The 17,897-nt window shown below is 38.1% G+C and overlaps 3 protein-coding genes across 3 annotated transcripts in view; 2 read left to right on the plus strand and 1 right to left on the minus strand.

Moving 5' to 3' along the window:
• Positions 1 to 1,759: 1,759 nt before the first annotated feature.
• LOC6041125 (transmembrane protein 135) lies at positions 1,760 to 9,476 on the minus strand. The gene is made up of 6 exons (XM_001850377.2): positions 9,044 to 9,476; positions 3,601 to 3,761; positions 2,721 to 3,539; positions 2,523 to 2,663; positions 2,294 to 2,460; positions 1,760 to 2,230 (listed from the first exon to the last, which is right to left on the minus strand). The coding sequence occupies exons 2-6, from the start codon at positions 3,745 to 3,747 to the stop codon at positions 2,107 to 2,109; spliced, it is 1,398 nt and encodes a 465-aa protein (XP_001850429.2). The 5' UTR covers positions 3,748 to 3,761; positions 9,044 to 9,476; the 3' UTR covers positions 1,760 to 2,106.
• On the plus strand, positions 8,780 to 12,246 carry LOC6041124 (sodium channel protein Nach). Its single transcript, XM_038261310.1, has 6 exons — positions 8,780 to 8,853; positions 10,667 to 10,781; positions 10,914 to 11,475; positions 11,529 to 11,865; positions 11,918 to 12,097; positions 12,152 to 12,246. The coding sequence occupies exons 2-6, from the start codon at positions 10,675 to 10,677 to the stop codon at positions 12,244 to 12,246; spliced, it is 1,281 nt and encodes a 426-aa protein (XP_038117238.1). The 5' UTR covers positions 8,780 to 8,853; positions 10,667 to 10,674.
• Positions 12,247 to 12,443: 197 nt separating this feature from the next.
• The window catches only part of LOC6041123 (coiled-coil domain-containing protein 66), a 40,901-nt gene continuing 35,447 nt past the window's right edge, over positions 12,444 to 17,897 (plus strand). Inside the window, exon 1 of the mRNA XM_038259997.1 lies at positions 12,444 to 13,058. Within this exon, the coding sequence (XP_038115925.1) occupies positions 12,579 to 13,058 (480 nt within the window). The 5' untranslated portion in view covers positions 12,444 to 12,578. The remainder of the gene's footprint in view (positions 13,059 to 17,897) is intronic.

Consider the following 17,897-nt stretch of genomic DNA (forward strand, 5'->3'; position numbering starts at 1 on the left):
TGCCATTCGTGAAGCGAACTGTCGAACTTTCTGAGCATTTCACCAAAATTTTGGGCCGATTTGGTCAAATCAGTGTTGAAATATCAATCTCGGCAATTATAAAACCGAATGTCTTCAAATTTATTTTGTTAATAGTTAATATTAGGATGGTCCAAATTCGGGCTTTCACGGAGCTACTCCTGAAATCAAAGATTGACCCATCACTATGCTAAATTTCAAATTTGAGCTCATTCTGACCACGGGAACCCCTCCTTCTAATCGCTTGAAATTTGTATGGGAAAAATCGTCAAAATGTATGGAGAAGTTATTTGAAGCTAATAACTTTTTAGCAAAATTCTGAAAATGTGGTGTCTTAGGGAAAGTTGTTTTAAATTTAATGAATGTCCTACATCTGAGAATGGATAAAGATTTTACGACAATTGTTCCCTCCACAGGCAAAACACTAAAACAGTTGCTGTTCTTCATACATTTTGACGATTTCTCAAAATAAAAAATTGAAAAACATGCAAATAAATTTAAAATTGACCATAAAAAATCAATTTTTGAAAAAATGAATACACAAAATATGAAAAGAAAATTATTGGAAGATGAAAACTAAATAAGATTCATACAAAAATAAATATTAGGAAAAGCATAAAGCAAGAAAACAAAGATTTCTGAAGAACAAAAGTTGATCAAAAGACAGCATGAACAAAAGAAAAAAACTCCTTTAAACAAAATTGTTGTGGAGAGTTTAAAAGGTACCGTAATCTGGGGTGAATTGGGGCTACAGTCTGAATAGGGACAGCAGTTTTTAGAGCACTTAAAGCTTTTTAATTTGGAAATGGATGTATACATTTTGTTGGCCTGAGTCTGTTCTAACCGAAACCAACCAAAAAATCAAAATATTTTGCTTCAACATGGTTAAAACTGCTGTAAAAATTCGCCCCATGTGTCCCGATTGACCCCGGTTTACAGTACTCAAACATGTTGAGCTATTAATTTAGCGGGCATTTGTTCCTAACTAATTTAGGATTATTCGTTTAAAAGTTGAATAGTTTCCCTTTTATACTACAATAAATTCAGTTCAATTTTTATTGCTACAATAAATATTGATTATATAATATATACTCTTAATTTGGTAAAATTTGTTCCCTCCCTCTAACACAAGTCTAAATTACCTTGATCATTCCCAATGCAGAAGGTTTATTTTGCATACAAAAACCAATTTTCAGGACCCCTGCCATCCAAATTCGTGAGAGCCCTAACGAAAGAGTAGATGACGTCGTCGTCGTCGTCATCCCCGTCATCGATATCGCGTCACCACACAACCAGACCAGGTGGAAAAACAACAGCCTGCCCGCTGGAAAAGGCTCTTGTTGTGTTCCACACAAACTTTTTTTGTTTCTTATCCCTCTTATCTCTCTCTATCTCTTACCAAAACCTTTGCACAGAAGTTCCTGATCGGAAAGGAAAATTCTCATCCTCTCTCTCTCTCCCTCTCTCATTTTCTCTGTAGGAAAAACAAACGAAGAGCGAGCTTTTATAGTCACGCGCGCGACGTAAACAAATCCCAACGCTGTTGCTTATTTTTCTCAGTTTTCCTCTCCACAACTTGGGCAAACAAGTGAGAGAGACGCGCAGAGAATGAGTGAACAAGCTTTCGTGAGTGACGCGTGCGAGTGGTTTTGTTAGCGGGAATTTTAAGCAACCAAGCGACTCCATTGAAAATGCATTTAACGGATGTGATGTTGCACAACGTTATTGAAAGATATTCGACTCCATTCACCGACGATTTATTTTAAAACAAAATACAAAATAGTTAACGCAGACGCATACAAAACATCAAACTGTAAGTCACTTATTTACAGAACCTAACATTAGCCCTTGTCCCTTAGTTGAAGTTGTTGCGAAGCATGTTGTTTTTGTGCCATTTTTCTATCTTAATCAATCAAAAACGGATGAAATAAACTGCACTTGGATTCCAGTTATTCTTTTTTTTCTTGCTGCAGTGTTTAACACTATTCATTGGCTGTGGGCTCCTTGGGTAGAATCCAAACGAATTTAAAGTGCAGCAACTATCCAGTTAAGGCCATTTGTCGTAATTTTTTTCTCCACCGCCGCTGCTCAATCATCGAAAATCCGAAACTCGACCTCCGCCTTCGTCTTGCACAGCTTGGAAATTTGCGCAATCTGGTCCGTGGTGGCCAGCCCGTACACGTTGAACCCGCTGCGATCCATCACGCTGATTCTGGAAAGTTAAGAAAAGATTGATTTATTTTTAACTTTAAAACAAGAGCAACTGCGGGCGAACCTTCCGCCGGAGATGCTGTGCAGGAACTTCCAGTAGCTTGGCCGCAGGTTCATCGGCTCCATGGTAGCCGCGTGGAAGAGTAACGCCGTCGAGGCGCAGTACAGGAACACGGTGAACCCGGGCACTTTGGGGACGTAGCCCTTCTCGATGCCCCAGTTGTAGGAGGTCTGAAAATTAAAATCAAAAATTTAGATCAAAATTGCGATTTTTGTTTGTTCCGAGCTCTTACCTGGAGCATCTTCCACATGATGTAGAGGGCGATCGTGTTGTCCGAGTAGTGTGCGAACGCCACGCTGGCAACAAGTCCGCTCGGAATGGCAAAGGCCGCCTTATCACTATTGGTTGCGTGTCGCAACAGACAGGAAGACAACTGTTGAAGAGGTGAGTATAAGCGTTAAAACAAACTTGACATATTTCAACACCTTACCTTATAGAGAAGCGTAAATTCTCCCAGGAAGCAGCCCAGCTTCAGGATGTCCTTGCTCAAAAAGGTCCGCCGAGCGAGCGACGGCTTTCGAATCAACCTCCTCGCCTGCACCAGCACCTTCATCAGCACCTGAATGCCGACCCCGATGGAGAACATCCGCGCCCCTCCGGACAGCATGTTGTACAGGCAACTGTGCCGATGCCGACACAGCTCGTGTTTGCTCAGGTTCTTAACCCGTGATATCACATTAACGTAGGCTCGCAACGCCATCTGGATGACGTTGTACGTGGAACCAGGACTTCTGGACCCCACCGCCCGTGGTCGACTATCCCGGCGCGATCCCTCAATCGCCGGCACTTCTTGCGCTTTCATCACTTCACTCTCGCCCAGCGCAAACCGAAACACGTCAAACATCGAGTCCTTGTAGTCCTTCTGGCGATTCAACCGGTAAAAGTACAGCAAAATCGCCGTCGAAACCCCAAAAATCGCAATCTGCCCGTGGGGCAACGAAACCGGCACCAACCCCCGTGACTTGAGAATGTTCCAGCCGGTTTCCGAGGCCACATTCGCAACGTACAAACTGAGCAGACCCCGGCGCGAAGGTCGCTCAACGAGAATCGCGCAGAACGCAGCCATAAAGGCCGGAATGTACGAGGCGGTGTAGAAGTTGTACGACCCCAGTGCACGCCTTATCGCGCACAGGAAGATCGAGTAGCTGAAGGCGGACATGGTTAGGAAGGCGGTGGATTGCATCAGGCCGCGGATCGTGCGCCGGAGGTCGCCGAGCGTAGGGACGCGACCGCGCATCACCAGAGAGAGCTAAAAAAGATATCATTGAATTAGGAATTATTGAAATTACAAATCTAGACTGATTTCTCACCAGATAAACCGCCATGTAAATGCGGAAACTGTCCTGCAGGGCCACCACCAGAAACTCGGCCGAAGCCACGCCGCAGGACGGTGTCCATGGGTGCACGTACTCCAGACAGGTCACCGGCACCGAGCTGCACTTGCTCAGCACCTGCATTGTGGATGTTGTGGCTGCAAATGGAGAAGAAAAATAATAATTATAATCAGAAGTTGAAAATATCCAATAAACATTTTTCTTAGTGAACAATTCAATTAACAGTACCTCGAAACTACCAAATAATTATTATACTAAAACAAAAGGTACAATCAGCTCATTTTAAAATGCAGTTCACTATTTGTTTTTTTTTTTTTTTTTTGCTAGGTATATATTTCTTCATAAAGCCTTTGCAGATATTTTTCAAATTTTAAAAATAAAAATTGTCAAAATTTCATGAAGTAATTAGCTTAACAATTTTTCCTGAGACACCAACGCTTTAAAAGGCCACCAGTAGAAGTTAGAGGAATTCGTAAAAAAAAATGTTTTACCAAGTTTCCTTTTGAATTTTGTAAATGTTGTTATTGAATTTTTGAATTACTGTTGATATAAATCAACAGTAATTCAAAAATTCAATAACAACATTAGTAGTTGTCAGTATTTAACTGCTTTATTTATTTTTTTATTTTTCAATAAAAACGATACTTAATCCACCTTTAGGTGGTTGGTGCCTTCCTCACATTCATAAAGTCAATACATTCAGTAAAAATAGCAACATTCCCTTAACATGTTTAACAAATCAATTTTATTACTGATTTCTTTTGATAGGGTTCGCAGACCTTCAATTTTTCTGGCTCATCGGCAAGGTCTGATAAAAAAAACCTATCCAACGAAAGTTTACATGGAAGATTCAGGCAATATTTTTATCACAATATCTCAGATCCGGCCTCCAAAAAGTGTATAAATAACACTTAAGTGCTAATAACTTTTGATAGGGTTGTCAGATCCTTGATATTTTAGGCTCATTTGAAAGGTCTTTTGATTATCTAACTAACGATGGGTCGCATGATGGACCCGGACATAATTTTTACTGAAATATCTGAGATCCGGCCTCCAAAAAGTGTATAAATAACACTTAAGTGCTAATAACTTTTGATAGGGTTATCAGATCCTAAATGTTTTGGACTCATTGGAAAGGTCTTTTTAATACCTTTCTGAAAATGTATAACATGATAGGGTTTCTTGCAAAACCACCCTTTTTACAATCTTCCGGACATACGCCACTTAACTAAACTTGCTGATTTCAAATAGAGACCTATGGGACCCCAAGACGGATCGAATGAGGTTAATACGGTCAAAATCCGTTGATCCAGTCCGGAGATAATCGATTGACAATTTTTTGTCCACCCACCTTCACACATCCACACAGACATTTGCTCAGAACATGATTCTGAGTCAATATGTATACGTGAAGGTGGGTCTACAAGGTCGAATTAAGAAGTTCATTTTTCGAGTGATTTTATAGCCTTTCCTCAGTAAGGTGAGGAAGGCAAAAACAGTTTGAAGAGATTTTATGTGTTACCACTTATTTTATGTGAAATGCTTCAACGAAAAAAAAAATCATTTAATGTATTTGCAATAACTTGAACCAACAAATTAACAAATTCAATATTTTTTTAATGCTTTCAAACATCATTGTTCTGAATGAAAAAAACAAATTCTTTTTTTTATTTAGAACGAACATCGAATTGATTTTTACGACTTTAAAGTTTTCCGATAACTAAAAATCAAGCTTTATTTAAAGTAAAAAAAAATAAATGACATCATAAATTTAGTTGAATTATTAAAAATATTTATCAAAAAAAACATTGCCAGACTCAAGTTGGAATCTTATATATAAAAATATTTTTTTTTTTCAATTTTTATATAAATTTTTCTTGTTGTTTCTTGTTGTTTTAAGTTAGAGTAGGAACAAGAGGTAATGTTTGATAAACAAAAATAAATAAAAAACTTTTGGTTCATGCTGGTTTTTTTAATGTCTTATAAAACTTTTTATTCTCAAATAGATTAAAATAGAGAAGGAAACCTTAAATTTAATGTAAGTTACTAAAGAAGAATTGAGTGAATTTTATTTGAAAATTGATCAAAATATTACAAAATTATTCAAGAATTAAGCATGTATTCTTGGGATTCCCGACTTTCTGACAAAAAAAATCACAAATTCCCGACTTTTCCCGACTTTCCCGATTTCCCGACTTGAGTGGCCATCCTTTATTCGAGATATGACTATCCTTTATTCGTGGAAAGTTTTAGGTTTTAGGAGAATTTCAGGACTCTACAGCAATTCCCCACGAAAACAGCATGATTCGAAAAAAAAGTTTTCCTAATGGGCTCAATTTTTTTTGGGAGTCAGCGATGGAATAATCATCATCAAAAAAATTTTTTGGACGTTCATCAAGTGAAAAAATACGAAGGGAGCATGGCTCTCCTCTCTTGCGCACGTATGATCGGTAAAAGAAATTTTAAAAAAAAATCATCATCTTGATTATTCAGCGGAACATCTTTTTCACTACTACACTTACAAGTGTAACGTCACAAATCGAAAAGGGACCTGCCACTTTTTGAAGACGTGGCAATGTATGTAAACAAAGGGAAATAAATAATTTTAAGTGGTGCTAACAAGGAAATTCACAAAAAAATCATCAACAGTTTGATTTTCTCGGAGATGTTCGGGAGCGAATTTCTGTTGCATGATTTGCCTCCTCTCTCTTTCGCATCATTTCAACAAATTTGAGCTATCTTGGACGCAAATGGGACGCAGTTAGGCCTTTCAGGAAAAATAGTTTAATGTTTCAAAAATCTAGCCTAACAATTGAAAAGTATTGAATTTCAGCAGTCTTTTGATAAAATGTTTGACAAAAGGTGCCGTTAAAAATAGAGATTTTAGCTTCCTCACTGAAGTAAGGCTATAATCCTGCTCTAAAAATGAAGTTTTGTATAAAATGTGTTTTCACATATATTTGGTTCTCTTTTTTATGCATGTAAACTATGTCCGGATCCATCATTTGACCCATCGTTGGTTAGGTAATCGAAAGACCTTCAACGAGTTCAAAACATCAGAGATCTGGCAACCCTGCCTAAAATGATGACTTCTCATGTGATTTTTATGTACGTTTTTTACCATTGTTGGTAAAAAGTGAAGAAGGCACAAACCACATAGGTGGGTTAAGTTAGTTTTTCTTAAATCAATTTAAAATAAATAGCAAGCGGCTAAAATGGCCGAGATGAAACTCAACCCACTTCAACGAATCATCTTTCTGCGATAAAACCTTACGCAGTAGGCCTGGCCGCTTTAACGTATGTGATGTTTCAATGCATTCGAATGCAATGGCGCACCACAAATCGACGCCGGCGTGCTAACCTGTCGTACGTGTTTTTTGACGTTACGAGAAAAACGCGTTTTAATGTTTGACCTTGAATAAACAAAAACGAAAGCACGCAATGTAAACAATAACAAACACGTTTTGTGTGGTTGACCCAAAGGTTGATCATTCCTGTGCATTGTCCCGAAGTTTGGTTGAATTTGGTTGCTGGAGTCCCGAGTTATAATTACAAATGTTTACGGTAGTCGAGCTTGTACTTGTGTCAAACGCGTTCTGACCTGAAATCCCCTTGGGCAATTGTCAATTTTCAGGGTGTGGCAAGATAACACGACAAGATTGAAACTTCTTTCATATGAAAAGTGACAAAAATGCACGGAGTTTTTTTTTGTTTTTGTTGAATTTCTCAGGATTGAAATCGAATATTGGGGATCTGTGAAGGTCAAAAGGTGAGGCATTGTGAGCTGCACAAAATGGCGTTCTCAACTCAATTTGGCCCAAAATGCACGTACGACAGGTTAGCACGACAGCGACGAAATGTTAATAAATAACAAGAAGAGTGCTAGACGTAATATTACCTAAGGCACCTCACTTTCCAAAACCCCTTTGAAAGATTGGCTGCGCTAAGGTTTGATCAGATTAGATTAGTGACAAAAACAACGAAAATGGATTTTTTTTTCGGAAAACCTTAACCCTCTACTGACACGGCGTAGATCTTTCTAATGACCAAACCAAAAATTCCGATCTCATTATTACGGCCAAGGAGCCACCAGAAATTGTTTGAGCCTGATCGGAGAACTTTTTTTTTCTAATCATGATGTTTTCGTGGGTAATTGTTGCATGTATCTGATTGATTGAATCATATTTTAAAAGGTGTTTCAGTTAGGTCATAAATCAAAATAAATCATTTGACTGTTTTTTTTTTAACTTACGCTCTAATCTAGTCCGTGTAAAAACAGCAAGCCGAGTAAAACTCAAGGCAAATTTATCCCGCCCCATAAGGCTACGTGTTAAGAGTGTGGGATTTTGTACGGTTTTCTGGAACAAAGTACTCAATATTATTGTTTTTTTTTTTTCTGATAGTTCACATGATTTAGAACCAAACTGCATAAATAACTCAAAATTGACAAATTTTCATATTTTAGGACATGCTATGAGTGGCAGTTGAGCCAATTTTTGACATTACTGCTGTGATAAAAGCATCAAGTCAAAAATCATATCAATTATCAGCAAATTTGAAGGAAATTAATACCAAATGCTAATGTATCCGAAAGAAACTTTTTTTTCTCACATTTAATACATAACTACACTTGATATTCGCAATCTTTTCAATATTTGCTCAACCGTGATTCATTGCCTACCGCAGACACAGAAGCTTGTTTGCATCAGCAGCCGAGAACTGGTTCAAGAAGCGTTTTACGACACACGCTCTCTCTGCCTCATTTACCACAACCTGCGTTCGTTCTCCACATCTTAGTCGGGTCGATTTACTTTATTTTATAGGCGGCTACTTAGCACATGCTTGCGCGATCGTCATAATCCGCTGCTATTTTTTTCATTTTACAACAAATGGTTCGATTACGCGCGACTTCTTATCACACCAATTCACAAGTTCAGCCCTCCCCTTAATCAGTGGCTGGAGCGTTCGAGCGCTGGCTTATCACTTTATCAGGGACACATTCAACATAGTTCGACACAGCTTAGGCGCAATTTTGTTTGTCTAGAGAGAGTATGAAAAAAATGGGGCCTCTGATTTAGCTGATAAACTTGAGTATGTGTTACGTTAATGATTATGGCTCAACCTCCGCACTGATAAGAATCAATCGGGCTTTCGAGAAAACGCTACGAATCGAGTCGAGTGTCATAATTAACGAATAATGTGTCGTTTTACTGTGCGAAAACAATGAAGGAGAGGGAAAAACTTAATTATTCATTCACCCAACTTTGTCACATAAATCGCAGGTTTTTGTTCTTTCTTTAGCCAGACTGAGGTCAAAAAGGCCAGCCAAAACGGGAATAGTTTGCTTGGAGGATTCGATTGCTAAACAACTGATTTGTCAGTGAAAATATTAAACTTTTAGCTAACTTAAGTTACCTACCTCTTTCACAGTTGGATTACGTCAGGCTCGATTAAAAGTTAATTACTTTCACTGTTGACTACGAAGCTTAGGCTAACCCTTCCTCCAGCTCAAGACTTAGTTTGATTGCACAATTCTGTGTGTTATTCCTACGTTTTCTCACATAGCAGCTGGCCAGAGGTCACTTGTACCGTGCGCAACCCCCAGGGCCCAGACGGAACATGGTCCACCAGGCTCCTTCAACTTAGTCACAAACCTTAACTTAACGCACCCGCCACTCGCTTAATCCACGTAATTAGCGTAAGTCACACCAGCGCAACAGCTCAGCCAACCGAGGCGCACGGAAGTTGAATGAAAACAGTTTGATTTGAGGATTCCGCAATCGCGTACAAAAAAAAACCTTGCTGGTTATTTTGATCGGGCGTATTTACATCGCGCAGGCAGATTCTCTCACAGCTGATGAGCTGTCAGAAAAAGTGCTCGAAGGAATGTGCACTGGGAGAAAATGGCACGGCAGAAAGAGTGCTCGAATTTGCTTTGCGTGGGTTGCTGAACAATGAGTAAAAGTTACTCAAAGTAACGGATGCCGGCGGGTGAAAACTGAAATTTTAAATCACAATCCCAAGCGCCATGAATGTATTATTGATATTTATAATCAGGGCTGTGGAGTTGGAGTCGGAGTCGGAGCCGGAGTCGGTGGAGTCGGATCTTTTTGGGGACCTGGAGTCGGAGTCGGAGTCAGAGTCGTCAAAACTCTAATAGCTGTAGTCGGAGTCGGAGTCGGAGTCGGCTAAATTGTACGAGCTGGAGTTGGAGTCGGAGCCGGTGTCGTAAATTTCTGAAAGGCTCGGAGTCGGAGCTGGAGTCGGAGTTGTCAAATAGTTTTATATAATTTACGACCCTATTTATTGTTCAATATTTGTTATAATTCAGGTTTATTCCCATTTTTTATATTTCTATATTTTTTGATTGAATTGCGTGCACTGCGTTGAATATCGTTGAACAAGTCTAATTTGTTTTTAATGCCTTAAATCGGAGTGATATAATTGATATCATTTAATTTATTTTTCAAACATTAGAATTTTCTCATAATTTGTATGTTTAAAGTGTGTACTGGGCTAAATCACACAATGTACATGTACGTCTTCTCAAATAAATTCAAAAATGCTTTAAAAAATAGTTACTTTGAAAATTGTTTATTTCAAAACCAGGGTATCTTTGATAGTTACTGCACACCAATTTTTCATTACTGACCTCAGTTAAATTTAGTGAAATCTGCACTACTAAATTTTTCAGTAAATGAAAACTTACTTACTTTTTTTTACTTACATAATTCAAATTTACTCAGAAAATTGTTGTGCTGAAAATGCGTTTTTCAATATTTGAAATACAGATTAGGTGTCGGAGTCGGAGTCGGAGCCAGAGTCAACACATTTTGGAAAGCTGGAGTCGGAGTCGGAGTCGGCTAGAGTTGGTAGGCTGGAGTCGGAGTCGGAGTCAACAATTTGTGGAATGTCGGAGCCGGAGTCGGAGTCGGAGTCGGCTTAATTCAGAAAGCTGGCGTCGGAGTCGCTTGAAATATGACCCGACTCCGCAGCCCTGTTATAATTATTTAAATATAAATATTCGGAAATTTTATTTAAGGTTGCGTCATGGAGTACGAGTTTCCAATTTCAAAGTTTATTCGTCGAGTCGTTGAAAAAACTAGTCTGCATGGAGTTTTTCATCTAACCAACGCCAAAAGTGTCTTGATAGAAAAGTAAGAGTTTTTGCCTACTTTTAAAACATTGACAAATCACAAAGCCCAAACACTTGCCAAAAATGATGATTATTCCATATTATATTATATTATATTATATATTATGGAATATATTATATTATTATATTCCAGGTTATTTTGGGCGTCCATCATTCTTTCCGTGATCGTCTCCTCCATCTATCTGGTGGCCCTGTTCTGGGTGCGGTACCTTACCAACCCGACCGTGATTTCCCTCGACCGCAACTACCACGAGTGGAACGCCACATTTCCCAGCTTGACGGTGTGCTTTCACGACCGATTAAACCTAACTGCGCGGGATGCTCTGACGAACCGTGTCAACCCCAAAGATCCAGCGAAATTCAAACGGTTTCTTGCGACGCTAGCCGAGGCGCATCTGTTTCGCTTGGAACAGTTGATAGAGTTTGACGAGTATAGTGATTTGGATTTGAAAAGCGTTCTGAACCAAATCTCCAACGTCGTTGACGCGGAAGTGGTGCTGGAAAATGGCCTCAAAGCGAAGCTGCATCGAGTTATTACAGATTTGGGGATTTGTTATACGTTCAACTCGGCAATTTTACAATTTCTTTCTGTGGAGCCCCTGTCTGACGAAGATCTTCGATCTGGTTTGGTTGAAATAAGCATCATTGAACGTGACACGGCGGCAACATTGAGTAACTTGTCCTCGAATGGAGATGTAGGTTTAAATTTATCAACTGCTCATTCCATTAAATTTCTTTTAAATTGTAGATCTACTACCACGGTCCGTTTGAGGCACCAACGGTTCTGAAAAAGCTACTCGTCAAAACTGCAGTGTCATCGTTCCTGACAATGACCTTCAAACCGGTAACGGTTACGGCAGATTCCACCATTGAGAATCTTTACGTCCAGCAACGGAACTGCCGTTTCCCAAACGAGTCCAACTTGGAGTTCTTTGTTGGATTTTACACCAACAGTTTGTGCATGCTGGAGTGCCGGCTCAAATTGTGCCTCGAATTTTGCGGATGTGTTCCCCACTTTTATAACACGGCAGTTCGATTACCGGTTTGCCCGTTGAAGCGGTTGAGATGTCTCGTGGACAACAACGGTATGTTTTCAAACGACTTGAGTTCAATTAATCTAAATCTTTTAATTTGCAGTAAAAATACGCCAAAGCCTCGCCTCGTGCCGGTGCCTTAAGGATTGCAACTCGATCGGGTTCACGTTGCAAAATTACGTGCTGTTCGACTGGTTCAAGGCTCCGCTCATCAAGTGGGACATGGAGTTCCAGAAGGTCCGGTACAGTCGGCGCATCATATTCGGCTTTGCCGATGCGATGGGTGAGTTTTAAAATTTACTTTCAATAATTAAAAAATTAATAATAATAATTTCAGTATCAACTGGAGGAATATGTGGATTGTTCTTTGGAGCAAGCTTTATTACTGTTGTAGAGTTGTGTTACTTGTTTTTGAGGAACATTCTAAAATAACAATATAATTTTCTGTTTTTCAATGTTGGATTTTGATCGATTTTGATAAACTCTGTTTTGAGAATTTTTAAAACTGCTCGAATTAAATGAATAAAAATTACGCATTTGTGACATCCCTTCACATGCAATCATGAATACATTACCTTTCTGTTACACTAACCTTGACCAAACACTCAAAACGTCAAACAGTCCTTCATTCAAATTTGGTGGGCGCGGATGTAAACAAACCTAAATTTGGTGCTCCAACGGTTTTCGCGAATTAGATCACGTTTTTACTTAATTTTATCGACAAACAAATCATTTTCTGTGAAATGCAGTGAACTCCGCTCGAAATGGCCAACGAAAGTTTTGACTTTAACATTACCAAGTTCCTGGCGGAACAGAAACAGCTACTGGCGCTGGAAAAGGAACGATTTGCGGTGGAGAAGATAAACCTGCTGGAACCGGCCAGCAACGAGGTGGCCACCGCCGGTTCGTCTCGGGACGATGACGCGCTGAAACGGGCCAAGGATGACCAGAACGCCAAGTTGGTGGGGAAGGGACGGGATGGTAACAAGGAAAACGTTCCGAAGGGTTCGGAGAAGAAACCGGAAGTGGAACTCGAGTGTCCGGTGGAGCAGATGCTCCGGGAGGGGAGCTTCCAAAGGTTGCAAGTGAATCACAGTCCGCAGTATTCCAGTGAGAAGAAGAAGGAAGAATCGGTTGATGTTGCTGAGGTGATTGAGCAGAGATTTGTCAGGAAAAAGCTGGACCATCTTCAAAGTTCAATACTGGAAGGCTCACCGAAGACACCCGACCGGCAGCAGCAACAGGTAGACACTGTTTCCCGTATTGTTAATGTATTTTGTGCGCAGACGCAGGTTCTGATGTTGAAAATGAAGACGATAGCTTTAAATTTTCAGATTTTTGAAGTATAATAAATACCTATATATTTGAATTTATGATTAACATTGCAATAGTATGAATTTCGAGTTTATTTTTTTAGAATTTGTTAAATTAAAACAGAAATTTTTATTTTTAAAATTTTGAACATATCAATTTATTTTATGTATTAAAAATATCTAAGAAATCTTTAAAACGAAACCAGAAGATTAAATACAAATAAACTTTTCTTATATTTGGATCTTCCTCGCACTTCCGTCTTCGGCCACACATCCTGCACTCCCCCATTCACACCGGATCGTCCTTTCTTGGCCACCGACGCAGTCCTTGGCCGTTTAGTCGTTCGGTGGCCGTCCGCGGGATCAGTTCGCACGGGAAGAAGGCTTCCTTCCGTTGCCTGCTAGTGTCGCGAGTTGGTCTTCAAATTTTCCTGTGTGTCATGTTCGGTGACTTGGTTCCTCAAACGGATATAAACCACTCGGAGCGCCACAATCCCCTCGAGTTTCTGGCTTGTAAGTGAAGCAAACAAGCAGTTTAATTGTCTTTCGGTTTGTTCCGAGTTGTAACGAGGTTGTGAATATTTTAAACTGTGGGATCTTTGAACTTTGGTGTTGTGACGGTTGGGACTCGAGCTGTTTCAATTAGTTTGTTGGGCACAGACAAGTGGATTTAACAGTAATTTAAAACGTTTGTGTGCAGTTTATTTGCTATTGGTTTACGATTGTCTATGATTTTAACTTGATAGCGACGTAGATCTTACCCAAGTCTCAAGTCATTATCGCGTGTTAAACATCAACGGCTCTGTAATTTCTTCTAGCAGCTAATAAAGTGTCGTTGGCAGGATTGCCTGCTTTTTTCCACCCCGCAGATGACTGATGGATAGTATCGGATGGAACGGAAGGGCCTTTTATTACGTGATGATTAGGTTCGACGATTCACGAAATTGATTGCGCAAGAATCGGATACTGCTTGCTTTAACTGTTATTTTTTTGTGAAATTTATAATTTATATGTTATTTTCGTGTCTTGTTAAAATAACATTTGAGCGTAAAAAAATCCTATACTTGTGTTCCTCTTATGTGTCACCAAACAAGTTTTTACAATTAAATTAACTTCATTATTGAAATGTTTTGATACTTGTGATAAAACAAAATTCTCGCTTACTTTTTCAAAAGGTCTTATGTACATAGGCAACCCATGGCGCATTGTTTTTTTAAGGTAATTTTATTGCGTTTTTCGCCATCCTTGCTAAGAAAATGTAATAATCCTGGCCTAACAATATTTTTTTAACGGCTCCTGCACCTTTATTCATTGTCGACTCAGAAGCATAAAAAAAACTATTGTGAGTGTGTGTTGAAGAGGCCACATGGTTGATGCATTATGCACGATCCCTAAACACCAAATATCCGATAACCCCATCTCCAGAAATATGCAAAATTGTGAAATTTACACATTTTTTGTAGCTGGATCTCAGAAATTGTAATGAAAATAAGATCCCATATTTGGCCTACCATAGGCTGGGCTATCAAAAGAACATAAGAGCAGTTCTCTACGGAATCGGTCTTTTTTCTTTAATTTCAATTTTTGTATTTTTTAATCCGGCTGAAACTTTTTTGGTGCCTTCGGTATGCCCAAAGAAGCCATTTTGCATCATTAGTTTGTCCATATAATTTTCCATACAAATTGTCTTCAGCAAAGTTGTAATTTTTTTTTGTTTTTTGATATGTTTTAGAGGACATAAAATGCCAACTTTTCAGAAATTTCCAGAATGGGCAAAAAATCTTTGACCGAGTTATGATTTTTTGAAACAATACAGATTTTTTAAAAAAATCGAAATATTGGTCGCAAAAATTTTTCATCTTCATTTTTCGATGTAAAATCGAATTTGCAATCAAAAAGTACTTCAGTGAATTTTTGATAAAGTGCACCGTTTTCAAGTTATAACCATTTTCAGGTGACTTTTTTGAAAATAGTCGCAGTTTTTCATTTTTTAAAAATAGTGCCCATGTTTGCCCACGTTTGAAAAAAATATTTTTGAAAAGCTGAGAAAATTCTTGTTGAAAACAAACATTCGATATTACGCCCATTTGAAATGTTAGTCTTGATTTTAAATTTTTGAAAATATTTTTTTTCGAAAAGATCGGAAAATTTCACGAATGTTTCATGTTTTAACATTGTAAATCGGACCATTTGTTGCTGAAATATCGACATTAGAAAATGGTGAGTTGTTTGGGTTAGATTTAGAAAACATCAATTTTCCTGTTTTTTAACCTTTGCATGGCAATATCTCAGCAACTAAGAGTCGTATCAACAAAGTCCGAAGAAGCAAAATATAGAGAATTTTCTCAGCTTTTCAAAAATATTTTTTTCAAAGGTAGGCAAACATGGGCACTATTTTTAAAAAATGAAAAATGAAGCAAAATATAGAGAATTTTCTCAGCTTTTCAAAAATATTTTTTTCAAAGGTAGGCAAACATGGGCACTATTTTTAAAAAAATGAAAAACTGCGACTATTTTCAAAAAAGTTACCTAAAAATGATTATAACTTGAAAACGGTGCACTTTATCAAAAATTCACTGAAGTACTTTTTGATTGCAAATTTGATTTTACATCGAAAAATGAAGTTGAAAATTTTTTGCGACCAATATTTCGATTTTTTTTTAAAATCTGTATTGATTCAAAAAATCATAACTCGGTCAAAGATTTTTTGCCCATTCTGGAAATCTCTGAAAAGTTGGCATTTTATGTCTTCTAAAACATATAAAAAATTAAAAATAGTGTTTTTTTTTTTTTGCAAATCAAGTTTTAGTGACAAAAAGTTAAATAAAAAAAATCACCAATTTTTTTTTACCGTGTATCATTTTTTTTTCAGTGTAGTCCATTTCCATAATTACAACTTTGCTGAAGACACCAAATCGATCAAAAAATTCCTTCAAAAGATACAGATTTTTGAATTTTTACATATCATTTTTGTATGGACAGCTACCAAATTTGTATGGAAAATTATATGGACAAACTAATGATGCAAAATGGCTTCTTTAGGCATACCAAAGGCACCAAAAAAGTTTCAGCTGGATTAGAAAATACAAAAAAAATCGAATGACCGAAATCTCAGAGAATTGCTCATAAACGCCATTGGAATTGGTAATCCTATTTCTGAAAACATGTAAAATAGTTAAATATAGGTATACACATTTATATTATCAGATCTTTGAAATCAGAGTCGACCTTCATAACAAGCCAATAATAAATAATATGATCATTTGAGTAGTTTTGATTGGTAATCGAAAGTTCTTTCTGATGAGTCATGAAATTTGATGATCTGGCAACCAAATCGCATGTTATGACCGCTTAAGTTTTGTTTAGTGCTTGTTTGAAACAGGATCTTAGATGTTCGGATGAAAATTATGTCTGAATCCTTCATCTGATCCATTTTTGGCAAGGAGTGAAGAAGGTATCAACCTTATTGTGAATTAAGTAAGTTGAGCCATATTTAGGAACAATGCACAGAACAGTCCGCCAAACAAAAACTCTTTGGTCAAGGTCAAACATTAAAAGAAAATATTTAAATTCATTTATTAAGATAAACAAATTTTTATTAAAAAATATGATTGCTACCTTTAAGTATTCGATTAAGTTTTTGCATGTCATCAACTTCGAAAAGAAGGTTTCTTTATATGCTCAAGAAAGTAAGTATACCCGAAATGTGGAAGTAACCTACTTCCTTGGCACAGGAAATGTCAAATCATTCCACCAACTTGCTTACTCCAAAAGAAACGCACACTGCAACTCGCATTGACCCCAATTCGCCATCGGGGACCGGAATTGTGCGTCCGTGCTTTTGGGGCCAAATTCCTACCCCCAAAAAACCCCATCACCAGGCAGAATCAAAATTATTGTAATTAGTCTGCGCTGCGATTTGGGACCACGACTTTATCCTATACTTCTCTGTACTTTGCGCTAGTAGCTAGTATATGATAGATGATGGTCTTCGGGCTACGAAATTCCGGTATAGGCTTCTCCCGAAGAAGTGCAACAAAAAAAAAGTAGGTGCGACTGCGATCGTAAACAGTCCAAATTGTCGGAAATTTATTCCGAAACTGTCCCCGATACATTCGGAAAAAGGGTGGACCGGGTATCAGCGGAGCGCCGGGGAAAGTGCCCTAATCGACGTTGATGAAGCATCTGTTTTATTATCAGCCGGTTTCGATCGGAGAGTTCTTGGAGGGGGTTTCCTTAGAGGAAGGAAAATGTTGTGGGGCAATATGGTATTTATTGAATGTTTGATAGCATTTTCCTGGATGTCTGCAAAAGTTTAAATTTCTACGTTGGAAAAATGTTGAAAAATGTAGTAAATACCTCAGGGGTTGCTTCGAAAATTGCACCAATGATTCCAATTTTTTCAAAGAAACAAAACTCCAGTTGATGTGCATCGTTAATGTGAAATTTAATTATTCCTATTGCATTTATATAAATTTTCAACTTATCCAAGTTTCAGTCAATACTTTTGAAATAAAAGTCCAGCAACCTTACTTTTACCCCACTACAATTCGGGAAGGAAACTTCCTAAAGAAGGAAGAACGAGCACATCGATAATGCATATTATTAGGGGGGAAAGGGTTGGGGCAAATGAATGAGTGAGCATTAATTGCGACCAAAGACGACGACAACAATGTTTAGTTGAACATGCGCTAGACGTCGGAAACTAAGTTAGTAGGTGCACTACATGGTGAAAATTATGTAGGCTATTGATGACCTTCTCCAACGGAA

This window comes from Culex quinquefasciatus, chromosome 3, assembly GCF_015732765.1.
Source record: "Culex quinquefasciatus strain JHB chromosome 3, VPISU_Cqui_1.0_pri_paternal, whole genome shotgun sequence".
Classification (NCBI taxonomy): Eukaryota; Metazoa; Arthropoda; class Insecta; order Diptera; family Culicidae; genus Culex; species Culex quinquefasciatus.